Raw genomic sequence first — 20,712 nt, forward strand, 5'->3', positions numbered from 1 at the left:
TTACCCCCACCTAACTGCCCATGTGCCCCTGTGCAGTAACTCCTTCAGGTAATGCACCAAACGTCTGTGATTATTCCACAATGTAATAACATCTTCTGAAAATACAACAACAGTAAACAAGTCTTGTCATCTCAGCTCCAGAAAGTGCCCCCCAACTTCCCAGAGCACTCTCCAAACCCCCAGCTCAGCCCTGGAGAAGCCCCAGCAGCCCGGGGTGGGAGGCACCTACCTGCGCTGAGGTGGAGGTTGCCCTGACTGGCGGACTGCTGGCAGAACCTGTTGGTGGAGCCCAGATGCCCGGTTGGGGCACCTCCCCTCGGCTGGCACTGGGAGGAGGTGGAGGTGGCTGCTCTGCTGGGCCCGTTCTGATAGGAGCTGTGCGCCTGCTGGTAATGATGCTGCTGCTCGCTGATGGAGGCTGCTGGATGCTGCTGCTGGAAGTGGTGCCCTGCAGGTGCCCCCAGATGTGGGATCTCCACCATGGTGGGTCTCTCGTACCTCCTGGCCAGGGACCTCTTGTTGGAGAAGGTCTTGAGGACGCTGTAGGGGCTCCTCTGCTTGTAGATTTTGGGGATGCAGGGCCCCTCCTCTGCTGGCTGCATCTCCTCCTCCATCTCTGCCTTCCTTCCCCGGGCTCGTCTCCTTGTGGCTGCTGAGCTGCTGCTGCTGAGCCGTGCAGGGTGCCGAGTGATTGACAGGCGGCCTCTCCAATGCCTGCAGGGAGAAGGGAGGTAAAGAGCAAGTGTTTAGGGTAATATTTGCTAATGATGATGGGGGGAAGGGGCGGGTCCTGCAGCTGCTGCTGCCTGAGCTCTGCTGGATGTTCACATCCAGGTGCTGGAAGTCTGGAGAGTCATTGTACCCAGCAGCAGTCAGCTCCTCAGGGCTGAAATCCCCCATCCTGCATCCCACCACACTGCTGGAGTGCCCTGTCCTGCCTCACACTGCTCCTCTCAACTACTTACAACACATTACTGGGGCTGAAAGAGTTAATGATTTAAAGGGACTGCCATGTGTTTATAAGGAAATGGACTTTACTAAGTGTAGAAGAGTAGCGCAGTCTATACACACTATGTCCAGCATTGCAGGGCTGGGGCTCTCCTATGCTACATATGTGTATGGATAGCTCCGTCCGTGGTGTAAAGTGCTGCGGAATAGGTTTATATATTATATATAATATACTATTTTTTTTATTGTTTTAAATTGTGTATTGAGAACTGTGATCCTACAGTCTCGTTCTCTCTATAATGTTATATTTCTGATCAATATATTCAGGAATAATCTTAAAATTCCCCCCTAAAATTAAAAACAGTCACCAGTTAAGAGAAAGTGAAGAATATTACACATAAGTAAAAAAAGATACATTTTATATACAGGTTTTATCTGTTCCTGTGTGATCCTTGTTACAGGATATGATGCATTATATTACTATTATTATATGACAATACTATTATAATATGTGATAATACAAAGAACTCATTATTTGTATTATTATATAACGATACTCTCTGTTCAATTCTTCTTCTCTTCTTTTTATCCTTCTTCCTCTCCTTCTTCTTCTTCTCCTTCTCATTCTTCTCCTTTTCCTTCTCCTTCTTCTTCTCCTCCTCCTTCTTCTTCTTCTCCTTCTTCTTCTTCTTCTTCTTCTTCTCCTTCCCATTCTTCTCCTCCTTCTTCTCCTTCTTCTCCTTCTCATTCTTCTTCTTCTTCTTCTCATTCTTCTCCTTCTTCTTCTTCTTCTTCTTCTCATTCTTCTTCTTCTTCTTCTTCTTCTCCTCATTCTTCTCCTTTTTCTTCTTCTTCTTCTTTTTCTTCTTCTCCTCATTCTTCTCCTCCTTCTTCTCCTTCTCCTTCTTCTCCTTCTTCTTATTCTTCTTTTCCTTCCCCTTCTTCTTCTTTTTCTTCTCCTTCTCATTCTTGTCCTCATTCTTCTTCTTCTCCTTCTCCTTCTTCTTCCTTTTCTTCTCCTCATTCTTCTCCTTCTCATTATTCTCATTCTCCTTCTTCTCCTTCTTCTTCTTTTTCTCCTTCTCACTCTTCTTCTCATTCTTCTTCTCCTTCTTCTTCTGTTACTTAAACTCATCAATAGACCTAGGATACATCTGTTTGGATTTATACATTTTCCCCTTGGAACATAGATTTTAACTGGGGGTCTCAAGATATCTCGTGTTACAGTTGTGTGATTATCATTCATAACTCCACTACTATAGATTGTTATATAACAGGTAAAATCTTCAGGGTCACTTTATGGGCAGGTCAGCGTCTACTTTGGAGCTTATCACCAAGCAGGTGGAGCAGGGGGTTTGTTCCACCAAAAATCCTTAGGTGTAAGATATAAGCTTCTGCTATCAATCCCATCCTGGATCATATAGAAAATTCCTGAGTTCAATAATAAATCAAGAAATAAAATATAAAAAACAAGGATTATAGGATAGGTTAAAGAAGATCATATAGATGGAGATGACTGTAAGGGGTACTTTGCACACTACAACATCGCAAGCCGATGCTAGCGATGCCGAGCGTGAAATACCCCGCCCCTGTCGCACTTGCGATATCTTGTGATAGCAGCCGTAGCGAACATTATCGCTACGGTAGCTTCACATGCACATACCTGCCCTGCGACGTCGCTCTGGCCGGCGACCCGCCTCCTTCCTAAGGGGGTGGGTCGTGCGGCGTCACAGCGATGTCACACGGCAGGCGGCCAATAGAAGCGGAGGGGCGGAGATGAGCGGGACGTAAACATCCCGCCCACCTCCTTCCTTCCGCATAGCCGGCGTGAGCCGCAGGATGCAAGTAGGAGATGTTCCTCGCTCCTGCGGCTTCACACACAGTGATGTGTGCTGCCACAGGAACGAGGAACAACATCGTAACATCGGTCCTTTTACGAAATTATGGAAATGACCGACGCTGCACCGATGATATGATTTCGACACTTTTGCGCTCGTTAATTGTATCAAAAACGATTTACACACTCCGATATCGACAGCGACGCCGAATGTACGTCACTTTCGATTTGACCCCACCGACATCGCAGCTGCGATGTCATAGTGTGCAAAGTACCCCTAAGTTTAGACCAAGAATATGTAGAATGAAGGGGTTGGGATCCGTTTGATGCAAAAAAAAACAAAGTGCGGGCTAGGGCTGTATTAAGTGCAGGGGGCTGCAGATAAGTGCATAGTTAAACAAAATATCTTATTGGTGGAGGAACGTTGAACTAGATGGACCTAGGGCTTTTTTTCATGTAACTTTGTAAAGTACACTCAGAGATGGGACTGACTAAATAGAGACTAAGCAAAATGCTGTTGGTTGATCAAGCTTTTGTTTAGAATTTTTTTCCTGAGAAATTCTATATGGGCAAAAGAATTATTGGGAGACCTTCACATTACACCTACAAGAGCTTTTATGACATCCCATAGGAAATAAAATGGATTTGAGCTGCATTTTTACTGAAATAATCGTGAGCGAATGTTCATAAAAACACTCATTTCACAATTATATTTCAGTGTAAATGTAGTGGCCCTGAAGCCATCAGGGAGCTACAAGGTACTGCATCCACCAGGATGCAGGGCCTACCCCCTAGGGCCCCGGAAGACCAGTGCCGGTCACACACAAACACTTCACAAAATCCCAGTTTTTCCCCAACAATCCCCCATAGAATGGTACAAGGCTAGGGTCGGACCAATGGATGGCCGCCTAGAGATGGAGCCAGTCCAGTCCACTAGTTGACCAGGTGGGAGGGGCAGACAGTGGACAGTCAGAGTAGTGAGTCGGAGTGAGGTGGACGTGAGGAGGCGCACTGACTTGGAATGAACAGTAACCTTGTGCCCAAGAGGGTAGTTGCCGGTGGAGTATGGTGGAGTACTCCGGGAACTACGCACCAACGGGGTACAGGACCCTAGGTGAGGCAGAAGCTCCAGGCAGGCCTGATAACACCTGCACAGTGAAGGGACCATCAAGGACCTCACTGACTTTAAAAAATCCAAGACTAAGTAGCAAAGGGAGACCCGGGGACAGGACCAGAGACTCCAACCCCACAGGGTTCACGCTACCGTCATTCGGAGAGCAGTTGAAAAAAACACCGGACGGGGACCCCCAGTTGCTCTACGCCACGGGGACCCATCTAGCAGAGACAGGTGCAGGGGAAGAAGGCACCAGATTACTACACTGGCACTGGGATAAAGGGGACCTGAAGGTGAAACCAGCCGGCCTCGGGTGACCAGTTACCACCAGAAAGTGAGTAAAGAACCAGTTGCATTAAACCCCTTGTGTGGACTACCTTTTTCCAACACTCGTCACTTTACTTACCCCCTGGGACCCGGCCCCGCTTGCGGAGGGTCTTAAATCCAGGCTGCCATTAACACCAGCCCCAGTAGGGGACATTGTGCAGCGGCGGCTCCATCCACATAGCCGCAACACCGCAAGTGGCGTCACGTGTGAACACTATTCTATTCCCCTGTAAATATTCCCCTTTTCAAAAAGGGCCCAGGGCACGGAACCGTGCAATGGCCACCAAAGTGACATTCCCCAGATATTCACTGCCCGGGACCGAGTACCCCATAATCCTGTGCGTCACATAAACAGGCTGCCGAGCACCTAATGATAAAGCAAAGCGCTTGTTCATCATTGGAAATTTTGCAAGGGTGGGAAGGCCATCATTCTCAGAGGTTCATCGTCTTGCATAAACAGGATTTGGGCTGCAGATAACTATGACAGCTGATACGCACTGAGTGATTTAGTACAGATCCCTCAGTTTACATCATTTACTTTGGTGTGTCAGTGTAAACAGGCTAGTAAGTAACCACCGATCAGGAAAGCTTTACCAATCAGCAGGCATATAGTGTCAGTCTGTGTAAACGGACCCTTGGTCTGCTTTGCAGCTATAATAGCTTCCTCTATTCAGAGAACACTTTTACAAGTTTTTGGGAGGTTTCTGTCACAATTTTGGCCCATTCATCCAGAATAATATTTGAAAGGTCAGGCAGTGATTTCTGACGCAATTGCCTGGCTTACAGTTTCTGTTCTAGTTTGTCCTAAAAAAGTGTTTGAGGTCAGGGCTCAATGCTGTCACTCATGATTTTCCACACTAAAATCACCCAACCACGCTGTTATGGACCATGCTTTCTGCATTGAGCACGGTCATTTAGTTAGAGAAAAGGGCCTTCACCAATCTCTTCCCACAAAGTTGGAAGAGTACCAATGTTCAAAATGCCTTGGTGTGCTGAAGCATTAAGATTCCCTTTGCTAAAACTAAGGGGTGTAGGCTGACCCCTGAAAAACAGCCCCATTGTAACGCCCAGGCTCCAGCAGAGGCACCTTCCCTTTCACCTGCCCAATCCCAGCGCGGTGTCCCTGCATGCTCCCGCTCCCAGGCTGCGGCAGGGGTGCCCTCCTTCTCTCTCCACTCGCTCTTCTCCTGCCCCAGGGTCTGCCGTGGCTTCCGCCTGCTTTCTTAAAGGGCCGGCATCCCATTACCCGGACGCAATTCCTGAGGTCACCTGTTACCTTAAAGGTTTTTAAGACTGCCTCCCCTTCAGGAGGTGCCTGAGCAACGTTGCCTATTAGTTAGTGCATTACTAGTTCTCAGGTCCCTCTGTGCTACTGTGTCTAGTTCTGCTATTGTGTCCTAGTAACAGTCTCGTGTTCCTAACCTGTGTCTCATCCTAGAGCCTGGTCTCTATCACGACCTCCGTGCTGCCACGTCTGAGCTACCATCTCCGTGCTGCCAAGTCTGAGTTACTACCTCTGTGCTGCCATATCCGAGCACACCAGCACGAGACATTAAGAGACTTTACCAAGTCCATAAGAGCCGATCAACACTGGTTCCTGGCAGTTGTGCATTTAAGCCACCTGTTGCTGCACCGGACAGTGCCTGTATAGAGATTCGCTGCTGGTTAGCTCCTTCAGGGGAGTCTGGTGTACGGCCCAGTTGGTCAACTACCGGACGCTCACCGCCGCTCGGTGACCATAACACCCATAACATTATCCCTCCTCCGACTACATTGTGCCAACTGTACAATTTGGTAGACAGGTAATGTTCTCCTTGAATTGGCCAAACGCAGATTCAGTCATCAGAGTACAAAATATAAGTGTAATTCATAACTCCGCAAAGCACAGTTTCACTGCTCCAGAGTCCACAGGCGTCGTGTTTTCCACCACTACGTTCAGTGTTTGGCCTTGTGCTTGGTGGTGTAAGACTTGCATGCAGCTGCTCAGCCATAGCAATGTGACGCCCTGGCAAAACCAGGTAGTCACAGAGGACTGTACCCCTCACCAAGGGTACAGGAATCGCCTCCTCCTTGGGAATTAACACCACATCTCACACACATGAACACCAGCCACAAAGCCTAGTCGCCCGCCCATGACAGCCAGGACACACCAGTAGGCGGGACCAGGCGGATGGGAACGCCCACCTAGGGGTCTTGAGATGACAAGGGGAGAGTCTGCAGTTGGAGTTGAAGTGGTGAGTTGGAGTCGAGTCTGGACAGACAGGGTCAAACAGTGAGGAGTCTGTCAGAGGAGCTGAAGTGCAGTGTGGTCAGGGTTGGAGCCCTCGGACCATGGGAGAACCGACTAGGTGGCAGGCAGCAGTGTAGGGCTACAGATGACGGAGATACGGTCGCGGGAGACCTGGAGTGGACTGGAGCAGGGTTGTAGCCCGTCAGTACCGACAACGGGAATCCAGTCCGGAGGCCGTGCACAGGCGGGGTACCTGGACTCTAGGACGAGGTAAGCTTCAGGTCCCTTGTTAATTGACAAGGTACCAGGCCTTGTTCCCGAAGAGAGAAGCCCAGAGAGAGCAAACCAGCAGCCCAACGCGGGGAATATGGTGTCCGCCAAGAACCCATTAAAATCCCACAGGTCAGAGTTTGTGGGCAACGGCTCCCTCTGCATACAAAGCTGCAGGGGAGCGGATTTCTGCCGTTCCAAGCGGGTTTAATCAACACACAGCAAGACACAAGTGGAGGAGGAAGGGTCCCTACCTTGCTAACCCATGTGCGTGACCAGCACACCTCTCTAATGGCAACTGGCATCCGGCCTTAGTTTACAGTAGAGACTCTGTGTGGATTATTCCTAATTGTGAGTACACCCGGTACAAGCTGCCGACAGCGCCCCAGCACTGCTCCATACCTAAATCCGGGCCCTGGGACCACACCTCCCCTACCCGTGGAGGGGATACCACCTTGCTGCCCAACACCATCGGTCCCGGACACTGGCCCCAAGAGGCAGCGGCGGTGCCACCTCCCCATCACCACAACCCACGGGTGGCGTCACAAACAAAAGACTAACTCCCCTGTAAATAACCCCCTTTTTCACTGTTGCGAGGACGGGCGGTTGCACGAGCCCCAGGTCCGGTCACCACTTGAGCCCCAGACACGATCCCGGATCTGAGCGCCCTCGAGCAGCCCCACCCGTCCGCGACAGTAACCCATGCCATGAAGTTCATGGCACACAGTTTTTGTGCTGATGTAATGACAGAGGTGGTTAATCATGGCAGGCATCTATGAGACACCCCCAATGATTAACCTGTAAGTGAAAGTAAATAAACACATACACCGGAAAAAATCTTTATTTGGAATAAAAGACAAAAAAACACCCTCTTTCACCACTTTATTAAAATCCCCAAATACCCCCCCAGGTCCGACAAAATCAACACAAGGTCCCACGATGCTTTCAGCTCTGCTACATGAAGCTGACAGGAGTGGTCGTAGAACAGCGCGGCTCCTATGAGCTCCACGCAGCAACTGAAGTGAATCGCGCTGTCAGCGGTGACGTCACTAAGGTAGTGCCGGTGTGTGCGGTGATGATGGGGGCGGTAGTGCCTGTGTGTGCGATGATGATGGGAGTGGTAGTGCCTGCGTGTGTGCGGTGATGATGGGGGCGGTAGTGCTGGTGTGTGCGGTGATGATGGGGGCGGTAGTGCCGTGTGTGTGCGGTGATGAAGTGGGCTGTAGTGCCTGCATGTGGGCCGTGATGATGGGGGCGGTAGTGCCGGTGTGTGCGGTGATGATGGGGGCGGTAGTGCCGGTGTGTGTGCGGTGATGAAGTGGGCTGTAGAGCCTGCGTGTGTGCGGTGATGATGTGGTCTCTCTCTCTCTCGGTTAAAGAAAACTAAAAGAACGCAACACGTTATTTCACAGGAATCCGTTGCCTTTATTATCACACTATTTACAACGCATCAGTCACATGCTTCACACAACGCATTGTGACGGATGCCGCACAACCCAAGTGTGAAAGTACCCTTTGAGTTGAGCTCATGAAAAATTGGAGCAAAAACACAAGTGTGTTACGTTTATATTTTTGTTCTGTGTAGTAAATAAGAGCAGCTACCATTGTTCAGTATGATACTAATGTGGCACAATTAGAATATAATATATGAGGGGCTGCTGGTAAGTCTTTGGCTTTGGGATTTGTTTTGTTTCTATGGTAACGAATGTTACATCACATGAAAGCCTTATGTGTCTAATATATGTTTTCAAAACTATGTGTTTGTTGCTTATGGCATCAGTGTTCTACGCACGCGGGAAAACAAAATGGCGGAGTCTAATGCGATATTAACAGCAACTGAGAGCAGAAAAGTGATAAAATTCTTGTTTCTGCAAGGAAAGTCCGTGAAGGATATTCATGGTGCTATGTCGCAGACATTGGGGGATCAATGCCCTTCATATTCCACAGTTAAGAACTGGGTTGCCAAATTTAAAAAGGGCCACTTCAGCACCAATGATGTGGAACGTCCTGGACGACCGAGAGTGGTTGTTGTTCCGGAGATCGTCGATGCTGTGCACAACCTCATACTGGAGAGTTGAGGAATTTCCGCTAAATCAATAGCAGACATCATTTGGATTTCCCGTGAATGTGTTTGTGTCATTATCCATGAACATTGGGACATGAGGAAGCTATCTGCAAAGTGGGTCCCCAAATATTTGACAACAGATCAGAGAAGCATGCGAGTGAAAACTTCCTGGTCCATTTTTCAGCGTTTCCGGACTGATAAGAACTTTCTGGAACGACTGGTCACCTGGGTTTATTTGTATGCCCATGAAAAAAAGGAGCAGTCAAAAGAATGGAGGCACAGTGGTTCTCCTTGTCCAAAGAAGTTCCGGATTCAAAAATCAGCCACAAGATGATAGCGTCTGTGTTCTGGTATAAGGAGGGCGTGCTGCTAGTGGACTACCTTCAAAAGGGTTCCACTATCAATGCAAGGTATTACATTGAATGTTTGGACCAATTGAAGGCAGCTCTGAAAGCCAAAAGGCGCGGCAACCTGTCCAAAGGAATCTTGTTACTGCAAGACAACGCCTCCACTCACACTACACAATTGACAACAGCAAAACTGGCAGAGCTGGGCTTCCAACTAGTTGACCACCCACCTTATTCACCAAATCTAGCTCCCTCCAACTATCATCTGTTTCCAAACCTGAAGAAACACCTCAAGGGTTCCAAATATCACACCATTTCTGATGCCATGGCTGTTATGGATACCTAGTTTGAGGCACAACCAAAATCCTTCTTTTTGCTAGGCTTACAGAACTTGGAATACCGATGTAAGAAGTGCGTTGACATGAGTGGAGAGTATGTGGAATACATGTAACGTTTCATCATCCTATCTTGTTTCTTTCAGGGTAAAGCCAAAAACTTGTCAGCAGCCCCTCATACATTGATATACAGAAAAACAATGCTTCTATCATCTACTATATTTCTTTTCATAGTAAATGCATTTTTGTCATAGAATGCATCATTTTCTGCATACTGTATATCACTCCCACAAAAAAAAAGATATTACGTCTACATTTTGTGAGAATAAGCAATTAATATGGTAATTTTATCAATTCAGACAGTGTAGCAGTCTTTAAAAAATGAAGGCTCAAGAACATAATAGTAATATCCTGTCTAAATCAGATGTTCTTCAGCTTTTTTTTTTTGCTAAGGCCTCCCCAAGGAACAAAAACTATTTTACAGTGCCAAACAAATACTGCATTAAACTTATATTACCCCTACGGTAGTATCACCAAATAATACAGTGCAGCACAACATACCTCCACCTCTCTAGCAGTGTCAGGCCAACATACCTCCTCAGGTGTGGAGAGGAGCATAGTGTCAAATATCACAGTGTAGACCAACATACTCCTCCAGAGGTGTTAAAGGGAACCAACCAGCAGGTATTTGCTCTATAAACTAGAGGCAGTGCCATAATGTTGCTAGGATGCTGATTAAAACAATATCTTTAGTTGAAAAATCCGAGGCTTGATTGCAGAATAATCTTTGCTCAAACCTTCAGAAATAAAAAAGAGACAGCTGCACTCTGTAGTGCTAAGATATGTGTAACAATGACTACCGGAATATAGACATGTGTTACTGATATGGAAAACATGTAAAAATTGTGATACATTGCTCACAAAAATGGCCAGTTTTATGTGAGCCCAACAGCCAATGTCAAACCTGCTAAGTATCTCTATTTTTACATGTTTTTCATGGCAGTAATGCATGTCTCTATTCCTATATTCATTGTTACACATATCTTAGCACTACAGACTGCAACTTTCTCTTTTTTGTTACTATGTTTCATGTTCAGTATGCACCTGTTCACATTAGAAAGGTAGGATGTGCTGTCAGTCTTTTTCTTAGATTACAGGGTTATGCCTTCTGATTGAGCATTCCTGCTCTTCAGCCTCAGGCGATTTTAATTCTTTATTTGCAGGTTCCTGTCCACCCATAAATTGGAGGGGTTTTTTTAACCCAAAGAGAGGCAATAAAGTAGGCAGGGACCCAACATTAAGAGGTCGCCTTGACATTGGCTGTTGGACTCACATAAAACTGGACATTGTTGTGCGCGAAGTATCTCATTTTTTTTTACATGTTTTCCATAGCAGAAATCCATCTTCACATTCCCATATTCTTTGTTACACATATCTTAGCATTACAGAGTGCAGCTGTCTCTGTTTTGTTACTATGTTTCATGTTCAGTTTGCACCAGTTCACATCAGAAAGTTAGGAAGTGCCATTAGTGTTTTTCTCAAACCTTCAGAAATGATGTAATTTGTGCAGAGGCTTGATCATCGGGGCAGAATTTGTGGATCTGGTTCTCTGTAATGATTCCTCCTCCACAAAATCCACGAGGGAATCAAATCCAGCAACAATTGTACTTTTAATGGGATTCATCAGATTTCCATTTTGGTGTCCTACTGTGTGGGCACTACTTTTTTGAATGTGTACAATCCCTTTAATATAAATTTTTATTTCTAGCACATTACTTTTTTTTAACATTCCTTACAATCCACAGAGCAATTTAACAATTTATGTACTTTCCCTGCTGTGTAAAAAAAAAAATGAATATCTTATTTTTGACCTGTTTCTTTAGAGCAGTCTTCCCCAACTCCAGTCTTCAAGAGCCACCAACAGATCATGTTTTCACAAATTCCTTTGTATTGCCCAGGTGATGGAATTATGCCCAATAGAAAGGAAATCCTGAAAATATGATCTGTTGGTGGCTCTTGAGGACTGAAGTTGGGGAACACTGCTTTAGGGCAGGGGTTCCCAATCTGTGACTCAGAAACCACATGTGGCTCAAATGCCCAAAATGTGTCGATTGCAGATGTCTGCCAGGTTGGTGCATTAGCACTAGAGTTGAGCGCGGTTCGTGGTTCGAGGTTCTCCAGTTCGCGGCTCGAGTGATTTTGGGGGCTGTTCTAGATCGAACTAGAACTCGAGCTTTTTGCTAAAGCTCGATAGTTCTAGATACGTTCGAGAACGGTTCTAGCAGCAAAAAGACAAGCTAATTCCTAGCTGGCTTTCCGCTGTAATAGTGTAAGTCACTCTGTGACTCACACTATTATGACATTTCAGTGTATAGTGTGCGGGAACAGCGCATTCAGATCACTGCTGTTTGGATAATGGCGATCACCATTTTTTTTTTTTTCCTTGTCTTCCTTCCCTAAGCGCACGCGTGTAGTGGGGCGGGCCAGCATGTCAGCCAATCCCAGACACACACACAGCTAAGTGGACTTTTAGCCAGAGAAGCAACGGCATGTGTGATAGGATGTCCATGTCACATGTCCCTGCATTATAAAAACGGACATTTTCCTCCAGCACACCATTATCTGCCTTCTGCGTCTTGGTGTCAGTCACCGCTGGCGCAGCTCCTGTCTCCGATACTGCTGTCTACGCTCTATACACAGCGCTGTACAGCATAGGGATAGAAGTTTCTATCAGTCCTTGTAAGGGCTAATACCGGCAGGGTCAGAGCCATAGGTGACAGGTCCGTGAAAACAGATTTTAACAGCTACACAAGATGACAGCGTCTGTGTAGCTAAGGTCAGGGATTTCCTCGCTGCATTTCCCCATTAGGAGGGATAGAAAGGCAGGCTTCCTTTCCTCTACCCAGAGACCCACAACCCTGGCACTGTACGCTCCTGCCCTTTGCAAACTTAAACTCATTGTTACTAAGCCATTATACTAGCAAACACTGAGGAAACTTAGTGGCATCCTAAACGTGGCTGTTGGACTTCATTATTGTCCCACTAGTGCAAAGATATTTGCAGCACGTCTGCCTGCATTGCACACTCAAACTCATTGTTACTAAGCCATTATACTAGCAAATACTGAGTAAACTTAGTGGCATCCTAAATGTGGCTGTTGGACTTCCATTAGTGTCCCACTAGTGCAAATCTATTTGCAGAACTTCTGCATTGCACACTCAAACTCATTGTTACTAAGCCATTATACTAGCAAACACTGAGTGAACTTAGTGGCATCATAAAAGTGGCTGTTGGACTTCATTATTGTCCCACTAGTGCAAAGATATTTGCAGCACGTCTGCCTGCATTGCACACTCAAGCTCATTGTTACTAAGCCATTATACTAGCAAACACTGAGGAAACTTAGTGGCATCCTAAGGCTATGTTCGCACGTTGCGTCGGTGTACCTGCAGTTTATTCTGCACGTTTTCCTTCCCTTGGTTTTTGACCAAATGGCTTTTGACAATTTTTTAGCGCTAAAAACGCATGCGTTTTTACCGCGTTTTTAGTGCGTTTTTAGCGCTTTTACCTGCGTTTTCACCTGCGTTTCTGCAGATGCGTTTTTGAGATCAAGACACTGAGAAATAAAGTTGAAATAGTCAAAAAGATTGAAAAAAGAGAAAAAAATTATAAAATTAACTTTTAATAAAATTAAATGGGAAATTATCAATTTAAATGTAATAATAGTGGTTATGCACATTTTAACAGAAAAATAGCTAAAGTTTATTATTTTTTAGCATTTAAATTTTCGGTTATTGTGTGTGTGTAAAGGAACATTAGAACCCATTAATTTTATGCCAGAAAAGCATGCGTTTTTGGAGCCAAAAACGCAGTTGAAAAGCAGGTAAAAAGCATGAAAAACGCAGGAATTGTGATTTTGGTTGCTTTTTGACATTTCTCATTGACTCCAATGTTAAGGAAACGCTGCAGAAATGGCAAAAACAACTGACATGCTGCTTCTTTTTCAGCATGGTTTTTGACCACAAATATGCAAATTAAACGCTGCTGAACAAAAAGCAAAGTGCAGACAGGATTTCTGCTTTTCCCATAGACTTTGCTGGAAATCAAAAATGCATGCATTTTTGCCCAAAAACGCTGCTGCCAAAAACGCTGCAGAAACGCGGAAAAAAACGCAACGTGCGAACATAGCCTAAAAGTGGCTGTTGGACTTCCATTAGTGTCCCACTAGTGCAAATCTATTTGCAGAACTTCTGCATTGCACACTCAAGCTCATTGTTACTAAGCCATTATACTAGCAAACACTGAGGAAACTTAGTGACATCCTAAAAGTGGCTGTTGGACTTCATTATTGTCCCACTAGTGCAAAGATATTTGCAGCACGTCTGCCTGCATTGCACACTCAAAATCATTGTTACTAAGCCATTATACTAGCAAACTATGCTTCCAGTTTAAGGGCCGTAGTTGCATTGTCAGGGATAATTATTGTTGTTTATTCTGCTGTTAATAAAGCTAGACCACCGCTGAAATCTACACCACCTCTCAATTTTTACTACCACATTTTAAGTGCACAATCTTGTTGCAATCAAAATGAGTGGCAAAATGACAGATGCTGGTGGAAAGGGGAAGAGGCGTGCTGGAAAAGGAAAAAAAGGGTTTGTCTGTGGGGAAGGTGGCAAAGCTCCATTAACATCTGCTGAAGATAGACCATCTTCTAGCAAAAGTAAGATGTCTACTACTTACCGTGGACAATCCGATGTGCTCCCTTTTTTACGGACATGAACAACTGGAACAAAGGTAGATGATGGCCAAAAAAGGAAAATGCTTGAATGGATCTCAAGTGGTCCAACAAGTGCCCTCTCCGCCACCTCAACTACCGCATCCAAAAAACACCAGTCCTCTGAGTTGTCAGCCCAATCACACTTGCATTCTCCCAGCTCTGAAGTCTCCATCCGCCCTGCACAGTATGGTGGAACTGAGATGGCTGAGTCTGCAGAGCTGTTCAGTCACACTATAGCCTGGGAATCAGAAGTCTGCTCCCTAGCTACAGTGAGTACAGACCAGGAAATGGTCTGCAGTGATGCCCAGAACCTTTGTGACTCTAATTCAGGCCGTGAGGACCAAGTTTCTGAGCATAATGTTGACCCTTTTTCACAAACTGTAACACCTGTTGTTATAGACAATGAGGAACATACTGATGATGATGAGACGCAGATACCAGATTGGGATGACAACTTAAATATTCGGTCAGGGCAAGAAGAGGCTCGGTCTGAGGGTGCGGGGAGTACAAACACAACAATTGATGAGGAAGTTCTAGATCCCACCTACTGTCAACCCACAGTCAGGCACTCGAGGAGGTCAACAGAGGCGGTGGAGGAGGATGCAACCGACGACGAAGTTACCTTGCGCCTTCCTGGACAGAGTCGGAGCACTGGTAGCACGTCTACAACTGCATCCACAGCCACCACTCTGCCTCTGAGCACTAGTCGGGGGGGGGCTCAGCAGGTTGCATGCCCTCTAAGCCTTGCCTAGCCTGGTCCTTTTTTGACATAGCAAAAGATCGGCCAAATTATGTGATCTGTAAAATTTGGCATGATTCTGTTAGTAGAGGTCAAAACCTCAGCAGTTTGACAACTTCTTCCATGAATCGTCACATGAATAAATATCATATGTCCCAGTGGGAAGCTCACCGTGCTGCAATGCGGCCTAGCGGAGTGAACCATCCACGGCCTGCCCCTTCCAGTGCATCCGCGCGCTCTTCATCTTCTAGGACTGTAGGGACAGCTGTCACACCTGGTTTTCCACGCACAACTTCCACCACTGTAACCGCAACAGGTAGTTTGCTTGGTAGGTCGTCAGTTGGTTTGGAAGGGGAAACAAGTGCGTGTGTACAGCTCTCTCAGACATCGATAGCACTAACGTTGGATGAAGGCAACATCATGTCTACACCTGCACTTTCCTCACAAACCTGCATTTTTCCAGGGACACCCTACTCAACACCGTCTACACACAGCAGCCAGATCTCTGTCCCTCAGATGTGGACAAATAAAAGGCCATTTCCTGCGACCCATGACAAAGCTAAGAGGTTGACTTTATCCCTCTGTAAGCTCTTGGCTACCGAAATGCTGCCTTTCCGCCTGGTGGACACACAGGATATTAGAGACCTTATGTCTGTCGCTGTGCCCCAGTACCAAATGCCCAGTCGCCACTACTTCTCTAAGAAAGGTGTGCCTGCGCTACACCAGCATGTCGCACACAACATCACCGCTTCCTTGAGAAACTCTGTGTGTGAACGGGTGCATTTCACCACCGATACTTGGACCAGTAAGCATGGACAGGGACGTTACATGTCGCTAACTGGGCACTGGGTAACTTTGGTGATAGATGGTGAAGGGTCTGCTGCACAAGTCTTGCCGTCCCCACGACTTGTGTGTCAATCCTCTGTCTGTCCAAGTTCTGCCACTGCTTCTGCCTCCTCCACCTCATCTGGGTCCTTCACCTCCGCCCCAAGCCTGCCTGGTCAGGCCACCAGCGTTCTCACTGCGCAGAAGGAATCACGCACCCCTCATTACTATGCTGGCAGCAGAGCGCAACGGCATCAGGCGGTCTTTAGCTTGACATGTCTTGGAAATAGGAGTCACACAGCGGCTGAGTTGTGGGCAGCTCTGGAGACTGAGTTTAATAAATGGTTGTCTCCACTCAACCTGCAGCCTGGTAAGGCCGTGTCCGACAATGCTGCAAACCTGGGTGCAGCCCACGTGCCTTGTATGGCTCATGTGTTGAACCTTGTTGTCCAGCAATTTTTAACACACTATCCCGGCCTAGATGGCCTTCTCACCAGGGCACGAAAACTGTCTGCTCACTTCCGCCGTTCAACCGCCGCAGCTGAGCGACTTGCATTGCTCCAGAAGTCTTTCGGCCTGCCGGTTAATCGCCTGAAATGCGATGTGGCGACACGCTGGAATTCGACTCTCCACATGTTACAGCGACTGTCGCAGCACCGCCGAGCCCTGGTGCAATACGTCATGACGTATAGCCTGGGCCAACGAGATGCAGAGGTGGGGCAGATCACCCTGATGGAGTGGTCTCAGATCAAGGACCTATGCACCCTTCTGCACAGTTTCGACATGGCGACGAATATGTTTAGCGCTGACAATGCCATTATCAGCATGACAATTCCAGTCATTTACATGCTGGAGCACACGCTAAACACTATTCGGAGTCAGGGGGTGGGACAACAGGAAGGGGAGGAACTACAGGAGGATTCATATGCGCAAGACACAACAACATCACCAAGGTCCAGACGTTCATCATCACCAACGCGGCAGGCATGGGACCATGGGGGACAGGGATCAACAAGGGCGCATGGTAGCAGGCGAAATGTTGAGGAAGGTGCAGGAGAACATGAAGAAATGGAGGACGAACTGTCCATGGACATGGAAGACTCAGCGGATGAGGGAGACCTTGGTCAAATTTCAGTTGAAAGAGGTTGGGGGGAGATGTCAGAGGAAGAAAGAACGGGTAGCACCTCTATGCCACAAACCAGCGTGGACTTGGTCCGCATGGCTGCGCAAGACACATGAGCGCCTTCTTGCTGCACTACCTCCAACATGACCCTCGTATTGTCAAAATTAGAAGTGATGATGACTACTGGATTGCCACACTATTAGATCCCCGGTACAAGTCCAAATTTTGTGACATAATTCCAGCCATAGAAAGGGACGCACGTATGCAGGAGTATCAGCAGAAGCTGTTATTCGATCTTAGCTCGGCTTTTCCACCAAACAACCGTGCAGGTGCAGGGAGTGATTCTCCCAGTTGTAACTTGACAAACATGGGACGGTCTCGTCATCTTCAACAGTCTACCCGTACCAGTAGCACCGTATCTGGTGCTGGTAACAGCAATTTTATTGAATCTTTTCATAATTTTTTTAGACCGTCCTTTGCAAGGCCACCAGAGACAACAAGTCTGACACATAGTCAACAGCTGGAGAGGATGATACAGGAGTATCTCCAAATGAACATCGATGCCATGACTTTGCAAATGGAGCCTTGCTCATTTTGGGCTTCAAATCTTGAAAAATGGCCAGAGCTCTCAACTTACGCCTTGGAGATTTTGTCGTGTCCAGCTGCCAGCGTTGTCTCTGAACGTGTCTTCAGTGCTGCTGGGTGTGTGCTGACAGATAAGCGCAAGCGTCTGTCCAGTGACAATGTGGACAGACTAACGTTCACATACCTCCCAACCGTCTCGGATACAGCGGGACAGTCCCTCTTCTGAGCCTTTGATCCCGGGTCCCGCCCGTGAGGCTGTTTGTCCCGGGCTCCACCCACCCACTGTAGCCCCGCCTCGCTGTTTCTCTTCATTACAGAGCCGAGCGCGCACCTACTCCTGTGACTGCTGCTGAGGTATGAATCACCCCCTGCAGCAGAGCGACCCCCCTGCAGCAGAGCGACCCCCCTGCAGCAGAGCGACCCCCCTGCAGCAGAGCCGCCCCCCCTGCACCAGAGCCGACCCCCCCCCCTCCCCCAGAGCGGACATCCCCAGCCCGGAGCTTCCCTGCAGCTGTTCTCTGACTCCCCGTGTGCGGCTTCTCACTGCTGCAGACACACGGGGAATCAGGAAGCTGAGGAGACCGTGCAATCAGCACTTCTCTCTCCTGCAGATAGCACTGGCCAGTAATAACCTATGCAGAGTGACATCTGCAGGCTTCTATTAGCTTACCGATCAGTGGTCTCCTGCCTGTGGAGCTGCTGGGTCCTAGCTTCCCAACAACTTCAGCTCTGCTTTATCCTGGCTCCCCTACCAGTTAAAGGGAAACTGTCAGCAGAAATTTCACAATGAAAGTAATAGATTCCCCTCTGCAGCTCCTGGGCTGCTTCTAGAAAGGTTCCTGTTGTTATTGTGCCCCCTTTGAGACCTACAAAAATACTTTATGAAGTCTTACCTTTTTGTATGCAAATGTGTTTTTATGGTCACGGGGGCGGGCTGTCTGGCGTCCGTTATTCCCCCTCCTGCCGCTTTACGCAGTCCCCCATTGCTCATTTACATACACAAGGACGCCTTCCTCATGTAACTGTCCTCCCGAAGTTTTGCTTGTGAACGCTTTTTCAGGTGATTGCGCAGGCGCGAGATTATGGGCGGCGCTGTGATTGTCATCAGCAGCGTTATCCAAGTACCCGCCCATAATCTCGTGCCCGCACTTTTCCCTCTGACTCCACTGTTATGCGCAAGTGCTGGCCATATGAACCATGTTACCTATTACTGCTTGCACGAGATTATGGGCGGGTACTTGGATGACTTTGCTGATGACAATCACAGCGCCGGAGGATTTTAGCAATATACAGGACTAGATCCACAGTAGTAATATCGTAAGTAGCTGGACCAATAGCTTTGTGCCAATAACATAAGCCAATAGAGTAATTAGACCTAAAACATAACTTTTAATATTCCAAATGTAAAATTGAACTATAGTTCAAAACATGAGTTAAAACCAGGGTTCACAATCGTACCTGTAGTGGGACGATTAACCAGATCCCAAATATGGAAAAAATAGGATCATAGATAAACGAACTGCCGCAGCTGACTTCAATCTAAGGTAGATACGTGCCAAGAAACAAATACACTTAATTCAGCTGTAATAAATACATAAGAGGTTCATCAGAGATCCTGGACAGAGAACCTGTCTTGTCGTGTATTATAGGCAGATTTTGTTATATTGAGAAATAAGACTGAAACTTTTCTCTCTCAAATAAGGAATGGTCTTACCAAATCCCAAGAAGATAGGCAGGCATTAATAGCAAGTTACCGGCCCCGAAAGCAGGGGGGCTGTTTCCCAGCACATCAAATCCCATTTGGCCAGATAACTTCAGTCAGGCAATTTCAGTGGTTCCCACTCCCAACGTTTCACAATGGATCATCAGGGGAGTCCAAGTGGGATATCAGCTGTGGACGTCATTAAATCTCGCTTTAACATGACCCTCCACAGATGCCCGATTCACTATAATAGCAATAAATACATATCAAAAAGTGCCCTGGGAACTGCCATATAGGCTCCGTTTATCATGCCCCATGGTTACGTTAACTCACCGCATCCAGGCGTATGTCAGACCTGATTCAAACTTGCCGCGCTTTGCATTTGGAGTACGCTCCAAATATAGCACAGCGCATGCGCGGATTGGTTGAAATGATGACGCGCACCTCCCATCATGCCTTCGAACCGGATGTACGCGTCATTCAAGGCGGCGTCGCTTGTAGTGCGTCATCCTCCTCACCCGATAACATCATATCCGGGCGGGTGGAACGCAAACAGCCCCATTGAAAGGTGCATATGTTAGCGCTGCCTAGCAACCTCGGTTCGCTAAACCGAGGCTGTATCTCTTATTTTACGGCACTGGGCGCGAGTCCACCAAGAATGCCGATGTATATTAGCAGTATCACAGGTCAGGTTTATACTCATAGTAAATTAAAATAGAACGCACTAGGCCGGTACGGCCCAAATAGTGTGAACCAGAGAAAAATACCCAAATATAGATTGTGATTAAAAAACAGAGGGCTTTTTCGGCACTGGCCCTAATCCAGCAATTTGCCGGGAAAAACACAATTGGGTCAATCAGTAACCCGATGGGACCACCAGAGTGAGGGCTAAGGCTATGCGGCGACGATGATCAGGGGGTTTGGAGGGTGTTTAAATGTATATCATTTGTTTGTTGTTGGTATGTGATACAGATTGGGGCAGGATCAACTATACATGTTTTTCATCTGGGGAGGGTAAACTAGACTAAGGTGCACACTGATCACTGACCCTAGGTGTAGATGCACCCTACCTAACATGTGGGGGTCGGCACCCTATTAAAACCCACGCCCATTGGTGCCCCCACTCGGGCGTCGACTCTCCCTCCTACAAGAAGCCCCTATTCCTAAGGTGCTCCTAGAAAGGGGGAAAAGGAGAGTGATTCATTTAAACCAGCAGGTACCATAGTACCCAGAGTATATATCCAGAAGCATTCCTTCTGGAGAATGATCCTGTCCCAATCTCCACCACGTAGGGGGGGATGGATCAAATCGATACCCATTACTCTAAAACTTCCCAAATCGCCATTATGTGAAGCATTAAAGTGTCTTGCCACTGGTGTGTCGTTTTTATTCAGAATATCATTTTTGTGTTCCCCCACTCTACGCCTCAGCTCCCTGATGGTCTTTCCTATATACAACTTGCCGCATCCACAGCTCACCAAAAAAAAT

General features: G+C 47.1%; 1 protein-coding gene across 2 annotated transcripts in view; it reads right to left on the reverse strand.

The window, feature by feature from the left end:
• Nucleotides 1-710, reverse strand: part of BEND4 (BEN domain containing 4) — a 209,058-nt gene extending 208,348 nt beyond the window's left edge. For both annotated transcript variants that reach the window (XM_075333957.1, XM_075333963.1), the window contains exon 1: nucleotides 230-710. In XM_075333957.1, the coding sequence (XP_075190072.1) occupies nucleotides 230-614 (385 nt within the window). In that variant the 5' untranslated portion in view covers nucleotides 615-710. The remainder of the gene's footprint in view (nucleotides 1-229) is intronic.
• Between the last annotated feature and the right edge of the window lie 20,002 nt (nucleotides 711-20,712).

This window comes from Anomaloglossus baeobatrachus, chromosome 1, assembly GCF_048569485.1.
Source record: "Anomaloglossus baeobatrachus isolate aAnoBae1 chromosome 1, aAnoBae1.hap1, whole genome shotgun sequence".
NCBI classification, from domain to species: Eukaryota; Metazoa; Chordata; class Amphibia; order Anura; family Aromobatidae; genus Anomaloglossus; species Anomaloglossus baeobatrachus.